We start from the raw sequence: 17,482 nt of genomic DNA on the forward strand, positions 1-17,482 counted from the left end.
TGAGGAAACTAAGGCACAGGGTATCTCATTAACTTGCCTAACGGCATGCAGATTTCAAGTTATGGAGCCAGGGCTCCTACCCCAGGCAGGCTGAGTTTCCGGAGTCACCTTCACCACACTGCAGGTAATGTGCATCAAGGCTGGCTGGAGAACTTGTGTATCAAACACTTTTACAGAACTATATCCGTAACTCAGTTCAGCACAGCATGTATACTGCATCTACACAGTGTAGCTTAGTTCAAGAATACAATATGGCCTCATTCTCTAGATCTCAGAAGAGTGAATAAAAAACGCCAGAGGTGATGAATATTCAGAGGCATCACTGCGCCAGAATCACAGATATGGGCTGTTAGCACAGAGACTGGGACTGCTAGGCATGGTTGGGGAAATATGGGACCACAGAGGAAAAGCTGAGCTCCAGTTCACAACTTAGTGTTACTGTAACACAACTCAAGACACCAACATTCTAAACTTAACCTCGAAGAGATTCAAGAAGGTTAAACAAGATAACTTCTCATATTTATTCAAATTCTGGAGTTCTGTGAAATATCTGAATATTCTATGGGAAGGAAGTATCCAAATATCAAGGCCTACCTTTTGACCACCTCTGACTTCCTGAATACAAAGTAATGGTTTATCAAAGACGACTGATTCAAAGCTGGTCATTTAGATATAAATTACATCAAAGATTTATGAATGGCTTACAACTCTTGTCGGTCCAGACATGTAGCTCCTGTGCGAGTTCAGGAATCACCAAAAAAGTTCGCCACCCTTGCCGTTTCTTTGATTTTAAAATGTCACCAAAAATGTGATCTCCAATATACAAAATGTCTTTTCCCTTGGCTCCCAACAGGTCACAGATCGTATCAGAAGAACCTGAAACAACAGAGTGAACAATGAGGAAACTGTCCCTATATTAAAATCAGCATTCCAATAGTATTTAACCATTAAATACTATGATTCATTTTATTCTTATATGAGGAACAGACTAGGAAAAAAAGATGAAGACTCACCATTCTCTTTTTATTGCCTTCTAAGACAAGGCCTTCAGCTCCACTGTGCCGACCAGAGCTCTTGATCAACAAATCCAAGAGCAACAAAACTACATCCTCAGCTTAGTGAAAATAACCTTCCAAAGAGCCACTGCCAATTTCATCACAAATCTGCCATTAAGCTGGCTTTATTCAACTGTTTCTAACTCCAACATACTATGTACCTATACCCATGGAACTCCTTGAGAAACCCTTGAGAAATATTGAGAAGTAGCCCCAAGTGATTCGAAGCACTGAGAAAAAGCTTCCAATAGGATTTAAAAAAAAACTGATCATTTTAGTGAAAATCAGATTCATTAGGATATACTAACAACTGCTCAAACCCAGACTCCTATTGCATTAAGAGGTGACTAAACTATTTACCTTCAGTAGATGACATCTTAGACTACTAAAGAGTACATGTCGCACTTTGCTGAGAGATTACCAAAGCTTTCACGGTGAGGTCTGAGCAAAGACATTAACTAAAGGGAAGTCTGTGACTTACCTCCTGAGTAGACGATACCATGCTGTAGGGGCCCTGTGTAGGTACCAATTTTCAGCTTGCCAGTTTTCTGTGTGAAGAATATGGATTTTGTAATACTTTATCATCCTATCACAATCCTCCCCTCACCCCACAACCCTCCCATCCCACCCCCACCACCAGTGCTACTTGGTCAGACAGCCAAATGAATGGCACTTACTCTTTTCAATTAGTGGGTTTGTTTGACTGCTTCAGTTAAGACCAAAACTCTTAATTTCAGAAGAGAATTAAAAATAAAATTCCTGTTTCCTTACGTAGAGTAAGAGTGGGGAAAGGAGAAACATTAAGGACAGCGTGCTAGCAGACAGATCATTCTCATGACTTACAGTATCCACTTGACGCAGTACTGTGCCTTCTCCAAAAAAGAGTGGTTTCCGTGCATCCACCAAGATCAGGTCAAAGTAGGACTGCCATGGTCGATGGGAGCTCCCAGGCTGGTGAAGGAGAAATAGCAAAAGCTGAAACATCACTCCTTACCTTAAGGCATTACTATTTAATCTCACTCAGATGCAAGGAATATAAAAATACTAAATATAGCCAGAAGATCCCACTATTTTATTTTTTAAAAAAGGTATCGTGTCAGCCAGGCGCAGTGGCTCACAACTGTAATCCCAGCACTTTGGGAGGCCGAGGCGGGCGGATCACAAGGTCCGGAGATCAAGACCATCCTGGCCAACGTGGTGAAAACCTGTCTCTACTAAAACTACAAAAATTAGCCGGGCGTGGTGGCGGGCGCCTGTAGTCCCAGCTACTTGGGAGGCTGAGGCTCGAGAATCGCTTGAACCTGGGAGGGGGAGGTTGCAGTGAGCCGAGATCATGCCACTGCACTCCAGCCTGGCAACAGAGCAAGACTCCATCTCAAAAAAAGAAAAAAAAAGTATTATGTCTAGGTATTATAAGCCATATCCTTTGGGAAGCAGACAAGGTATAAATAATAAATAACTGTAATAACATATTCTATACATTAAATCATTTCATCTACTACTAAATTACAATAACTTATTTTACAGCACTTTAATATATGAAAGTGTGCTCACCTGAAATTTGCTAAAAGGAACTCAAAAGAGCTAGGGAGAGATGCAAATAATCTTGGGACAGATTAAGAGAGAGGCAGGCATCAGAGCTAAAGTATACAAACTAACATGGAACTATTAGGAAATTTTACTGGTTACATTCTCAGAATGATAGCTCCAGGTACACACTGGCTTTTGGGTCATAGTGTAAGCTAATCACAATACTAATAATGAGTTATGCCCATTAAAATCATGACTATCCTGAAATGGAACCCTGGCATTAACCTTTTAAGACCAACCTGAAGGGCACTGCACACTGTGATTTCAGGTGTTCTCAAAACAGGGATTTGCTGATGTTTATTCACTAAAGTCTAGGACTAAAATTCTGTAAGTATGTGACTAAGTTGCAAGGAGTATTCCTTAAACCTAAGTGCAGCCGTACTGCAGAAATGAAGACTTCTCTGCTAAATATCAAGGTTGAGTGCTCTCTTGGCAAAAACTTAGCAACAACTAATACAAAATCTAGAAGTTGTCAAGAATACACATACATTTTCTGTTTCTGTTAATCAAATATCTTCCACAACCTGAAAATTCCTTTCAATGCCACACAAACTTAATTTTGCATAGAACTTCTTGGGCATAAAATTATTCTGATCCCATCCTACTAAATATCACATGAATATCCCTTTTATTTCTGTCTACTAAGTATTCAAGTTGCGGACTCTAAATTAGCAATTTGATTTTAAATTCTACTAGCTCCTGGATTACTTCTAATGTTAATGAAGATTAGACAATAGGCTTAAAAAGTAGGACTTTTCTGGGTGGGTTCTGACCAATTCTTTCCCCCTTAATATTCCAGAATGATTAAATGCATTCATTGTTATTAAAGCAATGGTCTATTGAGTCACATACAGTACCTTGGGGCCATGTGGGAAGTCAAACAGGTAAGTCATAATTTTCTGGAAAAAAAAAATTTAACATAAGGTCCATATACTACTTTTGCAAAAGGCATATAACCTAAAGAAATTACAAGCTTTTCACAAAACATGTCTTTTTCAACACAGGACTTACCACATTCTTGTTTCCTCTAAATTTTATGAAATCATGGCAGTGGAAGCCAGAAATGAATGCTTTACCATATACCAAAAAGAAAAATAGGCTTCTGACATTCTCAGGGAGGATAAATACTTCCTCTGGAACATGTTTTTGAACACACATTTGGATGTAAGGAGCATATGAGGTAGGTGTACAGAGAAAACTAATGACTCACACAGAAATAACCTATCACCTTGGCTTCGCTACTACCATCCCTAGACCAACTAAGTCAACAAACCAACGGTTTATAAGACTGTTTACTACAAATCACCAGGTGTCTAAATCAAGTTTACATGTACAGCAAATTGGGGGAAGTGGAACTTCTTGCTAGTACTATAAACTTGTAAGTGTCTCAGCAGAAGTAAGATGAAGTTAAGGAGTTAGATCAGTTTTTCCACATGCTTTAATCATGGGAAAAAACTGTTTTTAAGAGGTAGTAAATTTTGGGCCGGGCACAGTGACTCACGCCTGTAATCCCAGCACTTTGGGAGGCCGAGGTGGGTGGATCACGAGGTCAGGAGTTCAAGGCCAGCCTGTCCAAGATGTTAAAACCTCGTCTCTACTGAAAATACAAAAAAATTAGCCAGGTGCAGTGGCAGGCGCCTGTAATCCCAGCTACTTGGGAGGCTGAGGCAGGAGAACTGCTTGAGCCCAGGCGGCAGAGGTTGCAGTGAGCTGAGACTGCACCACTGCACCCCAGCCTGGGCGACAGAGTGAGACTCTGTCTCAAAAAAAAAAAAAAAAAGATATAAATTTTGACGGCTAAGAGCCAAAACATCTGTGCAGCATCTATTGCTGCAGGTCTTCCAACAGCAGGGAAGTCACATATATACATCAATAAGAGGTGTGACTGCTCAAGTTTATAGAAATGATGCTCCAAAGAGACACAAAAGCCATTTTAATCTTTACAAATGTTATAAATAACCCCAAGATTAAAATTTTCAAGTAGCCAATTATAATCAGTGAAAATGGTTAAAATAAATTTCTAGAAAAATTTGAGAACCACTGTTATCCTGTATATTTTTGCCTTTTTACTCTTTGAAAATGAGAAGGCAAGAAACTATTTTCACTTAATAAACTTCTATCCTCCTCATTGTCTCCACAGTTCTTTAGGCCAAAATAATTCCACTGCATAAATAAATATAAACATTAAGCACTTACATCTGTATATTTATAGTCACTGTTGGTAGCAAGAAATACTTTCCCTACTTCCTTCATCCGGCTCAGAAGCAAAGGCAGTTTTCCCTGAAATGTAATTGGATAATGAGTGAAACGTGAAAACATTTTTATCTTTACACTTTGGAGTTGTCAAATACTGGATTTCTGTCCACAACAGGAATGGGGGAACCTTTTAAGGGTTAGCTGATTTCGGAATCTTGCACTTAAAAGCCCACATTATCACTATAAATGAATAAAGTATTAACATATGTAGTATACACAGTGTATGTAATAGATTTACATGTAAAATTATACACATATTTATAGGGGTTATATGGCTGTTAACAACATATCTCTACCTTCCTCATGATGTCTGCCTCAGGAAAGAGTTTAAATTACCTTGAGATTTCTTGAAGTATGTGAGGTGTGTTAGAGGTCAGCAGAAGCTAATTTAAACATGCTCTACATAGAGATTATTAGATATGGCTTTCAGTGTGTACACTATGGTTTTATAAAACACCTTGCAGAATGAAATGACATGTGCAGATGCTACCTAGAAATACCCACACCCACATGTGCTTAAATGAGGAAATTCCAACCCCTCACGTGCCTGGAAAGAAAAATATCTTTTCCTTCTCGCATAGCAAATAGATTCCTTCACTCAAATTCTCCCGGACCCTCCCCATTCCGTGTTCTTTCTTGAAATAAGGGAGGTGGGTGAAAATAGGAAGCACAAAAACTGAAAACAAGAAATCTTTACCACAGTACTTTGAGAAAATACTGTATTCTGCTACTTTTACTCTGTAGGAAAAGAAAGAAGTATGTCATCTTGGGGCACTATGTGTGTTTAATTTTTATTCTAAAACAGTTCTAGACTTATAGAAAAGCTGTGAAAATAGAGTTCCCATATATTCTTCCTCCAGTTTCCCTTAATATTAACATCTTATATAACCACAGTATAATTATCAAAAGTATGAAATTAACATTGGTACAATACTATTAACCACAGATTTTTAAAAAAATTTTATCAGGTTTGCCACTAATGCCTTTTAAGGTACTTTAAAGCTTTCCTCATTACTCTCTGTTGACAGGTTAAAGGCATTTTAAATAACAGTAACATATATGCACATTTTTGAGATGATCTAGTGCAGTAGTTAGTTATGATTTGGGTGTGACTTAGCTTTATTACTTACTAACTGTGTGACCTTTGGCAAGTTATTTAATCCCTCTATTTCTCAGGTTTTTTATCTATAAAACAGAGGCAACAATAATACTTAACTCAAGGTCATACAGAAGATTAAATGGCATAATGCATGTAATCACTTAGCATGGTGATGATATGCATACAGTAAACCTCTAAGTGCTATTATAATTGAAGCTAAGCGAACAAATGAAATACTGAGTCTTCTTGCCTATCAAGAAACAGGAAAAACTCTACTAAGACCTATGCTCTAGCTGAATATTCTTGGTGATGATACCCGGCACATACTATGCCAAGACAAAGAAATCTCTTCCTTTGTCCATTTCATTATAAATCAGCTTGTTTTAATTTCCCTAATAGGTAAAATGAGCTATTATGCAGATCTATTTTCCCCTATATTACTTACATCTTTGACTACATACTTCTCAAGGTTTTCAACTGTCTTTTCCTTAAGGGAGCCCTGGAGGAAGAAAAAAAAAAAAGGAATTAAGAAAAGAACAAAATCAGTTTTTAACATATAGTTTATAAGAAAAATGGTGTTTACTAATCAACCCAAATCCTTTCTTTTTTTGAGACAAGGTCACCCTGTTGCCCATGCTACAGTGCAGTGGTACAATCTCAGCTCACCACAGCCTCGACCTCCCCAGGCTCAGGTGATCCTCCCACTTCAGCCTCCCAAGTAGCTAGGACCACAGGTCCACACCAACATGCCTGGCTAATTTTCTGTATTTTTTGTACAGACAGGGTTTTGTCATGTTGCCCAGGCTAGTCTTGAAATCCTGAGCTCAAGCAATCCACCTGCCTTGGCATCACAAAGTGCTGGGATTTAAACACATGAGCCATCATGCCCAGCTCCAAATGCATTTCTTAAGGATTTACCAAAATGGAAAAGTGGACAAACTAGAGAAGGCCAGAAAAAAGTAGCAGGTATGATTTGCTGCAACCCTGCCTCTAAAATTTGTCTTCAAAATATAAAACAGTTTCTATTTTAAGTTTGAAATTAAAAGGCATTTCATATTTTATTCAATAGTTTACAATAAATGTAAATTTAATATTAATGTTATTAGTCGGGTGGAAGGTATCTGGACGAAAAAAAATGGACCACTGTCATCCACAAACGATATGTTAAGTATAATGTAATACACTAAAACCTCTTCTAAGTTTGAGAAATGCAAACTAAAATAAAATACAGAAGCCAAACACCATTCACTGAGGAAAGATCAACATTACCTCCGAGACCAAAGACAAGAACAAATGTATTCTAGAGAGCTATCACTAGGGGGCAAATCTGTTTTTTCTTTTTTTAAAAAAAGAAATATTCTGCTCCATTTGGAAAGTTAATGCCAGGCCATAAAACACATGCCAGAAAGCTAGCAGGTGAAGAAACAGCTTCTAGGTACCTTGTAATGAACCCAGTCAACAGCATCTCTTACATCCTGGAACATACTCCGGTAGGACATGAAGAGGTCCCCATCTTTAAATCCTGTTTCACAACTACAGAAAGATAAAAATAACATGACAGGGGATCCAAAACAGGGTAAATAAAATATATATCAAAAATTTCCCAGGGGACCCAAAGGTTCCATATCACATGGGTAAAGGCTGTGGCTAATGAGGAAAATAATTACTCCCTAATGAAAGTCCACTTTGACCACCAGAAATGGCTATAGTGTTCAATGGAATACAGTAATTGTGAACAAATACAAAGTGATAGAAGAATATATTGAATGGAAGCTAAAAGGCCAAAGTTCCAAAAATATCAGGTTTTTTTATTTATCACTTTTTAGAAACAGGTTGAAGAAACATTTAAAACTTAAAATTGGTCATTTAGGTTCTTTCCACCCTGACTTTCCTGACACTGTCCCTAAGTACAAAGGTACTGTCCATTTCTTATTTAGCTCAGTGACTCAGCTTTCCACCAAATTTAGTGTCTTCAAGTGGATAAAGCCCAAAGAGGATATGAAGTTAGCCAACTCTGGTATATACATGGCTAAACTTTCAGTATTGGCTATATAATTCTCCCTAAAGGGAGAGGATAACTTGTTTAAGACTTACACAAAATTTTACTTCTGGTAAGATACACAGTATTTATTCCTTAATCAAATCTTGCCGGGCCTGGGAATGAAATTAAATTACCATCCCTGAATGGCTCTTGGGTAGCTGCTGTGAAATGAGTTGGGGGGTTTTAGTGTAATTCTGCTTGGACAGATAATCATCACACAAACCTCCCACTCAGTTGTCACAATTAGCACCTCTGCTGGCCGTCTTCATTCCCAGGAGAAGCCAATCAGAAGTGGTGGCTGCAGCACACTGGCAAGGAGAGGGGCCGTGTGGGAGGTGAGAGCCTGCATGGAGCTGCTGGTGCTGTCCCATCTCTCAGGTTGGCAATGTGGCATCTCTCACTAGCACTAAATTCACTTTAGAAAAGCAGAAAAGACCTACAATGGCCAGTTCTCTAAAACCCTGTGCATTAATTTAAAAAATCAATTGGAAAAAAATAATTATAGTATATACATACCTGGTATATCTGGGACAATTAGTAAAAAAATCTACTAGGCAGGCCAACAGGTAGGTCTCTGAAAAATGAAGAACAGATATTCATAAGCTATAATGAAATAATTCAAACTTATTTCATTACCTCCCTTGAATACAGACTAATGGTCACAGAAGGGAAAGCATCAGTATAAATAAGCATAGAATGAATCTACCTGGTAGGTTGAATAGTGTGTTCAAAATGTAAAATCTTTCAGTATCATCTCGCTGGATAAATTTATTTGGATACTGTTCTCTAGTTTCTGGTCTGAAAGAAAAATTTAAAAATTAACTGATTTTTAAAATAACATTATAATAATTGGGAAATAGCATTATTCAAAAGTTAACTCAAATATTTTGATGGCTATGTGCAAGACAGGATTCCGAATATTACACATGGGTAGCTATGAAGATGAACGAGTTCAGGTTCCAGCTCTTTATTTTTTTAATTTTAATTTTTCTTTTTTTTTTTAAGACAGAGGCTTGCTATTTTAAGGCCAGGCTGGACTCAAACTCCTGAAGATTGCTCAAGCAGTCTTCCCACCTCAGCCTCCCAAGTAGCTGGGATTACAGGTGTGATGTCCAGCTCAGGTTCCAGCTCTTAAAAGAGTTGTCAGTGTGGTGGGCAAGGTGGGTCACATACACATATAATTATAAGGTAAAAAATCACAACTACTACAAGAGAGGTGCAAAAATTTATAAGAAAACCAAAGAAGGGAACACCATTTCAACTTAAGAGGTAGAGAGAAGCAAATGTGAGGACTAAGGAGAGGAAAATCTAGGAAGGATTCATGCACGTGCTGGTATACGAGCTGGGCCTTAAAGGCTAGGTGGACCAGTTGTGAAACTAGTCCAATTTGGGTAGAGAAAGGGGAGCAGAGAAAAATTAAGCTAGAAAGATGGGTTGAGGCAGATTAAGCTACTGTTCCTATACCATTTAGGGGCAAGAGGGTACTACTGACAGTTTTAAAGCAGAGGGATAATCCCATCGGGGCTGAGTTGTAAAACAAAATTAAATTAGTGGCTGTTTTAGGATAAACTGGGGAAAGACAATGTGATGCACTCCAACAACGGCCACAAATTCTTCCTGTCTCTTTGTGATGCAATTTTGTGGCTCCTCCCATTAGAACTCAGTCTATTTCTCTACCCTTGAATATAGGCTTGTATAGCAGCAAATCGGAGCCAAGCAGAGACCTAGAAAAACGTGCGTATTGAGGCTTAATCTCTCTTGCAGCACTTGGAACCATGGACTACTATGTGCATGAGAGTGAGATAGTCTGCTGGAGGATCAAAGGCTACATGTAGAAATGAAGCACTCGGCCAAAAGCCTGCGAATGCCAGACATGTGCACGAGGCCATTCTAGATCAGATGCCGGGTCACCCACCAGCTAACCACAGGCATGTAAAAGAGCGTAGAGAGATCAGCTGTGCAACCCAGAATCACCCAGTTGATTCTCAGAATTTTTTCTTTTTTTCTTTTTTTTTTTTTGAGACAGAGTCTCACACTCTGTCGGCCAGGCTGGAGTGCAGTGGCGTGATCTCAGCTCACTCACATATTCAAGAGAGATTACCAAGGTAAAATAAGACCCAGCAAACTGAGCAGATTTGGCTGGGGGAACATTAAGAGTCAAAGATGATGATGTCCATGCTAAGGTGTCTCTGAGAGGTGGCTGGTACGATGAACAGAAATATGAAAACTGGATAAGAAGCGATGTAAGAGTAGTTCTATTTTGGTGATACTAAGTTTGAAGTAAACCGATTTTTATTAGGCAATTAGAAACAAAGGTCAAGAACTTAAAAGAGATTCAGCCTTGAGAGATAACTGAGATCATCTACGTACAGATACTAGATGGAATCATGAAAAGTATTAGAGGAAATGAAACCACTTAGTGTGCAGGGAAGGAAGAGAAGTGACAGAACAGAACCATGAAGAAAATTCAAGGTTTAAAAGAAAAAAGCCAGTGAAGCAGAATTTGTTAAAGATGTAGAAACACTTCTAGAAGAAAACATTTCAGAGAAACTCAAAGAGAAAAATACTAAAATATAAAAATGCACAGTTCTGACAGTGAATACATAGAGATTAACAATCTAAATAAAGGGAATCAAATTTAAAGCTCACACTCAGAGTGACCTGGATTAATTCCTGCCTGGGTTTGTTAACTACAAATGGCATAAACTCTAGTCAGACATATAAAAGTCACATTAGCTCCCTGTCCTAAGTCACTCTTCTGAGATGAGAGTTCCCAATAATGAATAACTTTGTAGAGTATCTCATCTTCTAGCTTTCCAAGATTTTCTTTAATAAAAGTAAGGTGGAAATATACTTTCCACAGTAAAAATATACTTTCTTCAGTTAGGTTTAATAAGCTGACACTGTCTCCTTAGATACAATATACTTCGCTATTCCCTCCATCATTAAAGAAAAATTCCTTTACATAAAGATGGTTAACAGTTATTTATTAGGCAGTTAGAACCCAAATTGATTTATAAATATAGTTAGCAATTACATTGTAAACTTCAGTGTCAAATCACACTAGTATATATTTAAAATAAAAATCAATTTGGGGGAGGTAATGGATCATGAAAGAAGAAATGCTACACTTGGAATGGGAAGAAAACAGTTACAGCACAGATTACTACTAACTTTCTGTGACCCACAGAATAAAGATTTATCAAAAAATAAGGTCCTAACTCATTAGCAAAGCCTGATGGAGTCCTTCTTTTCCAGCCTTGTCTACCACTGTAATAGCTTCAATAACTCTTTCTTTCTTTCCCTCTATCTTCAGTCTCTTCTTTTCATGGAAATTTTAATTTTATTAATTTATTTTTATTTTTTTGAGATAGGGTCTTGCTCTATTACACAGGCTGGACTACAGTGGCACCAACACAGCTTACTGCAGCCTCAACCTCCTGGGCTCAAGCAATCCTCCTGCCTCAGTCTCCCATATAGCTGGGACCAAAGGCATGCACCACCATGCCCAGCTAATTTTTGATATTTGTAGAGATAGGGTTTCACTTTATTGTCCAGGCTGGTCTCGAACTCCTAGGCTCAAGAAGTCTTCTTGCCTTGTCCTCCCAAAGTGCTGAGATTACAGGCGTAAGCCACTGTGCCTGGCCAGCTTTTCTGTTTAACTCTAAAGACTGCACAGTGCTAAGTGCTATTTGAATGATTCTGCATTTACTCATAAATGACTTATTTTTGAAACACTATTAAATGCATTAGCAAAGGAGCTATGTGGAAACTTTATTGGCTTATTTAAGGGAAGAGAGGAAGTCTGTGGATCTTGAGTTGGAAATCTGATTGTAGTACTAACTTATCCAACTGCTTCTCTTTGCTTCTCTGCCTACCCCTCCCTTATAATACAAAAATTCCTTTTTAGACATAATAGAACCCTGCTTCATCTTGAGATTCTGAGTTATGACGACAATATCTGTGTATAGCTTAAGTTACTAGTACAACCTGTAATTACTTCATATTCTAAATCCTGTTTCCTGATATTTTCATGGATCCTGAACAAACCCCCTCATGAAAGAAACAGTGAAGGAAATGTGGATGTAATCACTGGCCTGCTCAGATGTGTCAAGATGGGTGTTTACTTCACACCGTTCTCATGTATACATGGAAATCTCTGATGCCAACTAAAGAGTCTTAGATGCTTCAATTCTAAGGGGCATCCTATGACCTCAAATCTAAAGGAAGCTCTGGTACAATTACAGTTGGTTTGTGCCTCTTATCACAAAAAAAGACATTGCCGCGTCTTTTAAACATTTCAGTGTAGCCTGGTGTTTTTCCTATTCTGCCACCAAGAATGAATAGTAAATGGAAAAGTTACATAAGAGACTGACACACATCCTATTCTGGTTTTACGAGCTGTTGTTCTGACCTTAATACAATGTCAATAGTAAATAGGGTAGCATAACAGTAGAGAAAATGTATAACTGTAAAGCTATAGCTACAGAAGTTGTCAAATTGTGGCATTATGATTTGAAAATATTGGGACATTTCACAAAAAAATAGTAGATACTAAATTTCATCTGCTGTTTACTAGGGTAAAAAGTTCAAATTAGTGACAATAGTGGAATTATTTTTATTTTGAAAATAAAGCTTATCCTTGTTTTAAATATTATTAGCACATATTCACTTTAACCTTATGTTTAAATTTTTTTAATGACACAATCAAATGTCAGGATTCAAAATTTAGATTCATTAGAATCTAAAAAACGTATTGGCTATTAAAAATCTCTTAATCATTTAAATTGCTATAGTTTAAAATTTTTCAAAACATTTTTATATACATACCTCTTCTGAACAGCTACCTGAGAACTGTATTAGAAAGAAGAAAATAAAAATCTTAGAATTTCAAATAAGTCAAAACTACTAAAGTTCTTCTGGGCAAGTTTCAAGATTAGTTTTGTTGTATGCTGTATAATTGGAAGGCACTTAATTTAAACAAAATGTAATTGCTAACTCTATGTCAGTTTGGGTTCCAACTGCCTAATAAATAACTGTTAACTAACCTTATGTAAGGGAATTTGCTCTTTAATGATGAAAAGTAATAGGGAAATATATTACATCTGGGGAGATGATGTCATCTTCACATTGTTTGACTTTAACATTAGAAGGAGGCTAAAGGTTCTCTGTACTCACCCCCTTATAAAGTTAAATCCATGTGCACAGACCAAGAGGTTTCCATAGGCATCCACTTTCAAAAGATTTCCATATAGTGTGTCAAAGACAAGTCCCCTATGTGAAAATGAAGACATTATTGATAATGCAAAGTAATACAGGCAATAATTTTATGTAGTAGTATTTAATCATCATGAACCAACCTCATCTAATTCAAGCTTTGTACCAACTCAAAGTATGTCCTAATATAGCTAAAGTGAGTAAAATCTTAAAAACTAATCCTAAAGCAACTAAAAAATACTGACTCTGTCCAGACAGATAATCATAATTGTTTTCTGTAAGGAATAAGTGCTTAATCAAACAAGGTATAAAAAACATTCCTCTTACTACACAGCTGGTACCATTCTAGAACATAGTCTTTTTTCTTGGACAACTGAGAAGGCTTATATTTTTCTCCATTAGATGCTGTATGTGGGATATATATGATAGCATCTCAAATAAACATCATTTTCTTAATCTTAAATATTCCCTATCAAATCCAGAAATGGAAACTGCCAAGCTTCTATCATGTTAAGTGTATTAGAGAAACACGTACCTATTTGCCAACAGCCCCAAATAGCACCACCTGTGATTACTGCCCGTCAGTTTTAGTAATCTCCTTTTTTACCTGTAAGTAGGTCTTCCTCAGTTGCAATAAACTGAGCTTAATTCAGGAACACCAAGATATGGTGTATATGAAAAGTTCATGGTAATTTTAGAATCAACATCAACCAACCAAAAAAACAACAAAGAATTATTCAATGTTTTGGGGGGTTTTTTTGTTAAGGATAAATTTGGAATGTCTAATTTGAGGGGTAAGGAAAGTAGTCTTAACCTAGTCTTAATCCAAAAATATCTTTAAAAATTACCTGGTAGGGAATGTAGAATCATAAGCAAAGCTGAGCAACTCCTGGGGATAGCCAATAGAAACTAATCTCTCCACAGTAAGCTCAAAACCAAGGGACTCATACTCTGGGGACTTGTACACTGCACAAAGAGGAGGTTTTCATTAGTTAGCAGAAAGAACAGCCAATTAAAACAGAATGCAAATGAATGAAATTCTGCTCTTTCCCAGTTCTTCCCCCCTCCTAATTCTGCCATTTTTCTTCTTCCCCCTCAAACTCCATGTTCTGTACTGCCCCAAGTAATTACAGAACTCAATTGTTAGTCTGTGGAAATAGGTCATATTATATAGCAGGAGCACAGCAACAAGCTGAATTATCAAATTATTCAGTATAGTTCCTTCATTCTCAGGAAACCTATTCCAAACTTTTTTTTCCTTTATTCTTTCATTCCCACAGTTTAAAAAAATGAATATGCATCGCTGTGATATTAATCGTGAGAATAAAAGTACACAGAAAACTAGGTAAGGGAGGGAGGTCTATGTATGTTGAAGACTTTGGTGTTGTGCATAATTGTTGCAGAAATTCTTCAAAATGAACTTTTAAAATAATTTATTTTTGGAATTCCTGTTTGGCTTGGGTAGTTGCTTTATATGCCTTCTCCAATCAACATATTTGTTCCACTTGTTAGATTAATTGTTTTCTTATCAGCTCTAACAATGTATGCCATCAAAATTGTATTTTGCAAGTTATTATTGCAAACCAACCACAAAAAGACATGTTTGTGACAATTAGGGAAATCTAAATATGAACTGGAGTTAGATATTGAAGAATTGGTCAGGCGTGGTGGCTCATGCCTGTAGTTCCAGCACTTTGAGAAGCCGAGGCGGGCAGATCACTTGAGGTGAAGAGTTCGAGACCAGCCTGACCAACGTGGTGAAACCCCGTCTCTATTAAAAATACAAAAAATTAGCCGGGTGTGGTGGCGCATGCCTGCTGTCCCAGCTAGGAGGCTGAGGTGGGAGAATCGCTTGAACCTGAGAGGCGGAGGTTGCAGTGAACTGAGATCATGCCACTGCACTCCAGCCTGGGTGACAGAGCGAGACTCTGTCTCAAAAAACAAAAAAAAAAATGCAAGTGTGTATATAAAACTAAATCTCTCCTTGTCTGCCAAAGGAGCATTGAGTTTGTTACAGGTCAAATAACAGGGATTTCAGGCAATGAGGGGTTCTCTCTACTATTGTATAAGTCTGAAATTTTCCATAATGAAAAAACTTTTTAGAGTTACTACTGAAATTTAAGCATAAAGAAAATGTTGCGGCCAGGTGCGGTGGCTCACACCTGTAATCCCAGCACTTTAGGAGCCCAAGGGGGGTGGATCACTTGAAGTCAGGAGTTCCAGACCAGCCTGGCCAACACAGTGAAACCCCGTCTCTACTAAGAACACAATAATTAGCTGGATGTGGTGGCGGGCACCTGTAATCCCAGCTACTCAGGAGGGTGAGGCAGGAGAATCGTTTGAACCCAGGAGATGGAGGCTGCAGTGAGCCGAGACTGTGCCACTACACTCCAGCCTTGGCGACAGAGTGAGACTCTGTCTCAAAAAGAAAAAAAAGAAAAGAAAATGTTGCTCCTTTAAATAGGTTTCTTCCAAATGAAATATTTAGGTAAGCATCTTTCCATCAGTCTCCAGGAGTGAGTAAGCTATATTAAAAATAACAACTAAAAAGACCTGCTAGCTTGCTAAATGCCAAATGAGGCAAAAATATCCATCTTATTCTTGTAATCTCATAATAATGCAACTATTATTATTATAGTTCTTCCATCTACTATTAACATCTTTAGCTTATGGCGCAAACTGATTTTTCATTGCAATTAGTCTACCTATCCAAGTTGGTGCTAATACTTTAATGAGTGTGATTCAACTTTCCCTTCCCAAAAACAATCCTTTAGAATATTTCTGGAAATATATAACAGTAATACTAGTTGCCTCCCAGGAAAGGAACTGAGTGGCCTTTAAGAGACAGGGAAGGAGACTGTCATGTACCTCCTGTACCTTTAAAACTTACATTAATGTATATCTATTTTTTAAATTAAACTGAAGTTTTTAAAAAGCAAGCTGGGCTTTTAAAATCCTTTAATAAAGATTGGTCACATTTTAAAACCAGAAGCCTAAAAATTTTAAGGTCTTTTGAGTCTCATCTCATCAGAACAATGCCAAAAGAAAAAAACCATCTTTATTTCTTTTGTTGTCACAAGGGTAATAATAATTTAATGCCAGTGCTAACCCTGGCTAACTTTTTTTTTTCTTTTTTTCTTTTTTTTTTTTTTTTCTGAGTTGGAGTCTCGCTCCATTGCCCAGGCTGGAGTGCAGTGGCCGTGATCTTGACTCACTGCAACCTCTGCCTCGTAGATTCAAGGGATTCTTTTGACTCAGCCTCCCAAGTAGCTGGGATTACAGGTGCCCACCACCACACCTGGTATTTTTAGTTGAGATGGGGTTTCACCATGTTGGCCAGGCTGGTCTCGAACTCCTGACCTCAAGTGATCCGCCTGCCTCGGGCTCCCAAAGCGCTGCTATTACAGGCTGAGCCACCATGCCCAGCCATGGCTAACATTTTCAAAACTGGCTATATTACCTTCTTCCCCTTAAATCCTGCCTCATCCTCTCCCATCCCCCTAAAAAAAACTTGTTGAAGACTTAAGTGTGGAATTCCTAAATCTATATCATGTACACTGTGGTTAAAAAAATAAAGTGCTATATACACTAATAGAGTAAGAGCTGGTGTATCATAAAACCATAAGGCATGGCACCTACTGTTGTAAATCTGAGTTACAAGTATAACCACTCTCACCTTACCCTCCTCAATGCCCCATGCTCCTACCCCAGTTGCAAGTAAATCTCATTTTAGTACAATCTCCATAAAACAAAAATTATTTCTCAATCCTAACCAAGACCCCATTTATTTCAAACTGTATTTAATGAAATAAAATTCCAGTATAGCTAAGTAATCTGGGTAATCTACTGACATTTATTCTTATAGGATTTGGTCTATATAAAATGTTTTCAATTGTTAATTTTTTCAGAAGGACAATTTGCTGGATATGCCTTAAGAGTGGGAGACAAAAAACAAACCTTAATTACTCCCACCCACACTCACCCCTAAATCAGCAATTTCTCCAGCTAGAGAATCGGGTAGCTATAGAGCAATGGAATAACTAGTAAGTAAAACCTATGTCTATGAGACAATTTGGATTTGAAGCACAAATTAATGTATTCATAATTTTCAGTGAAAAACAATACAGGAGAGAAAAAGTCTCAAATCCCCATTTTGATAGCACAAATCCTAGAATAGCAGAAAATAAAAACACTATACTTGCCACATTATATTTATTGGCAGGG

The 17,482-nt window shown here is 37.6% G+C and overlaps 1 protein-coding gene across 12 annotated transcripts in view; it reads right to left on the reverse strand.

Annotated features, from left to right (window-relative positions):
- The window catches only part of NT5C2 (5'-nucleotidase, cytosolic II), a 186,881-nt gene that overhangs the window by 4,288 nt on the left and 165,111 nt on the right, over positions 1-17,482 (reverse strand). For 5 of the 12 annotated variants that reach the window (XM_054436828.2, XM_054436827.2, XM_054436833.2 and 2 more), the window contains 11 exons: positions 14,107-14,224; positions 13,220-13,315; positions 8,748-8,839; positions 8,558-8,615; positions 7,440-7,533; positions 6,446-6,499; positions 4,842-4,925; positions 3,503-3,544; positions 1,899-2,006; positions 1,537-1,603; positions 706-876 (listed from right to left, as the gene is read on the reverse strand). In XM_054436828.2, the coding sequence (XP_054292803.1) occupies positions 706-876; positions 1,537-1,603; positions 1,899-2,006; positions 3,503-3,544; positions 4,842-4,925; positions 6,446-6,499; positions 7,440-7,533; positions 8,558-8,615; positions 8,748-8,839; positions 13,220-13,315; positions 14,107-14,224 (984 nt within the window). Of the gene's footprint in view, positions 1-705; positions 877-1,536; positions 1,604-1,898; positions 2,007-3,502; positions 3,545-4,841; positions 4,926-6,445; positions 6,500-7,439; positions 7,534-8,264; positions 8,400-8,557; positions 8,616-8,747; positions 8,840-12,871; positions 12,896-13,219; positions 13,316-14,106; positions 14,225-17,482 lie in introns of those variants that run through there. The other 7 variants (XM_063670214.1, XM_054436826.2, XM_063670213.1 and 4 more) reach the window with 4 other exon arrangements.

Source organism: Pongo pygmaeus, chromosome 8, assembly GCF_028885625.2.
Source record: "Pongo pygmaeus isolate AG05252 chromosome 8, NHGRI_mPonPyg2-v2.0_pri, whole genome shotgun sequence".
Classification (NCBI taxonomy): domain Eukaryota; kingdom Metazoa; phylum Chordata; class Mammalia; order Primates; family Hominidae; genus Pongo; species Pongo pygmaeus.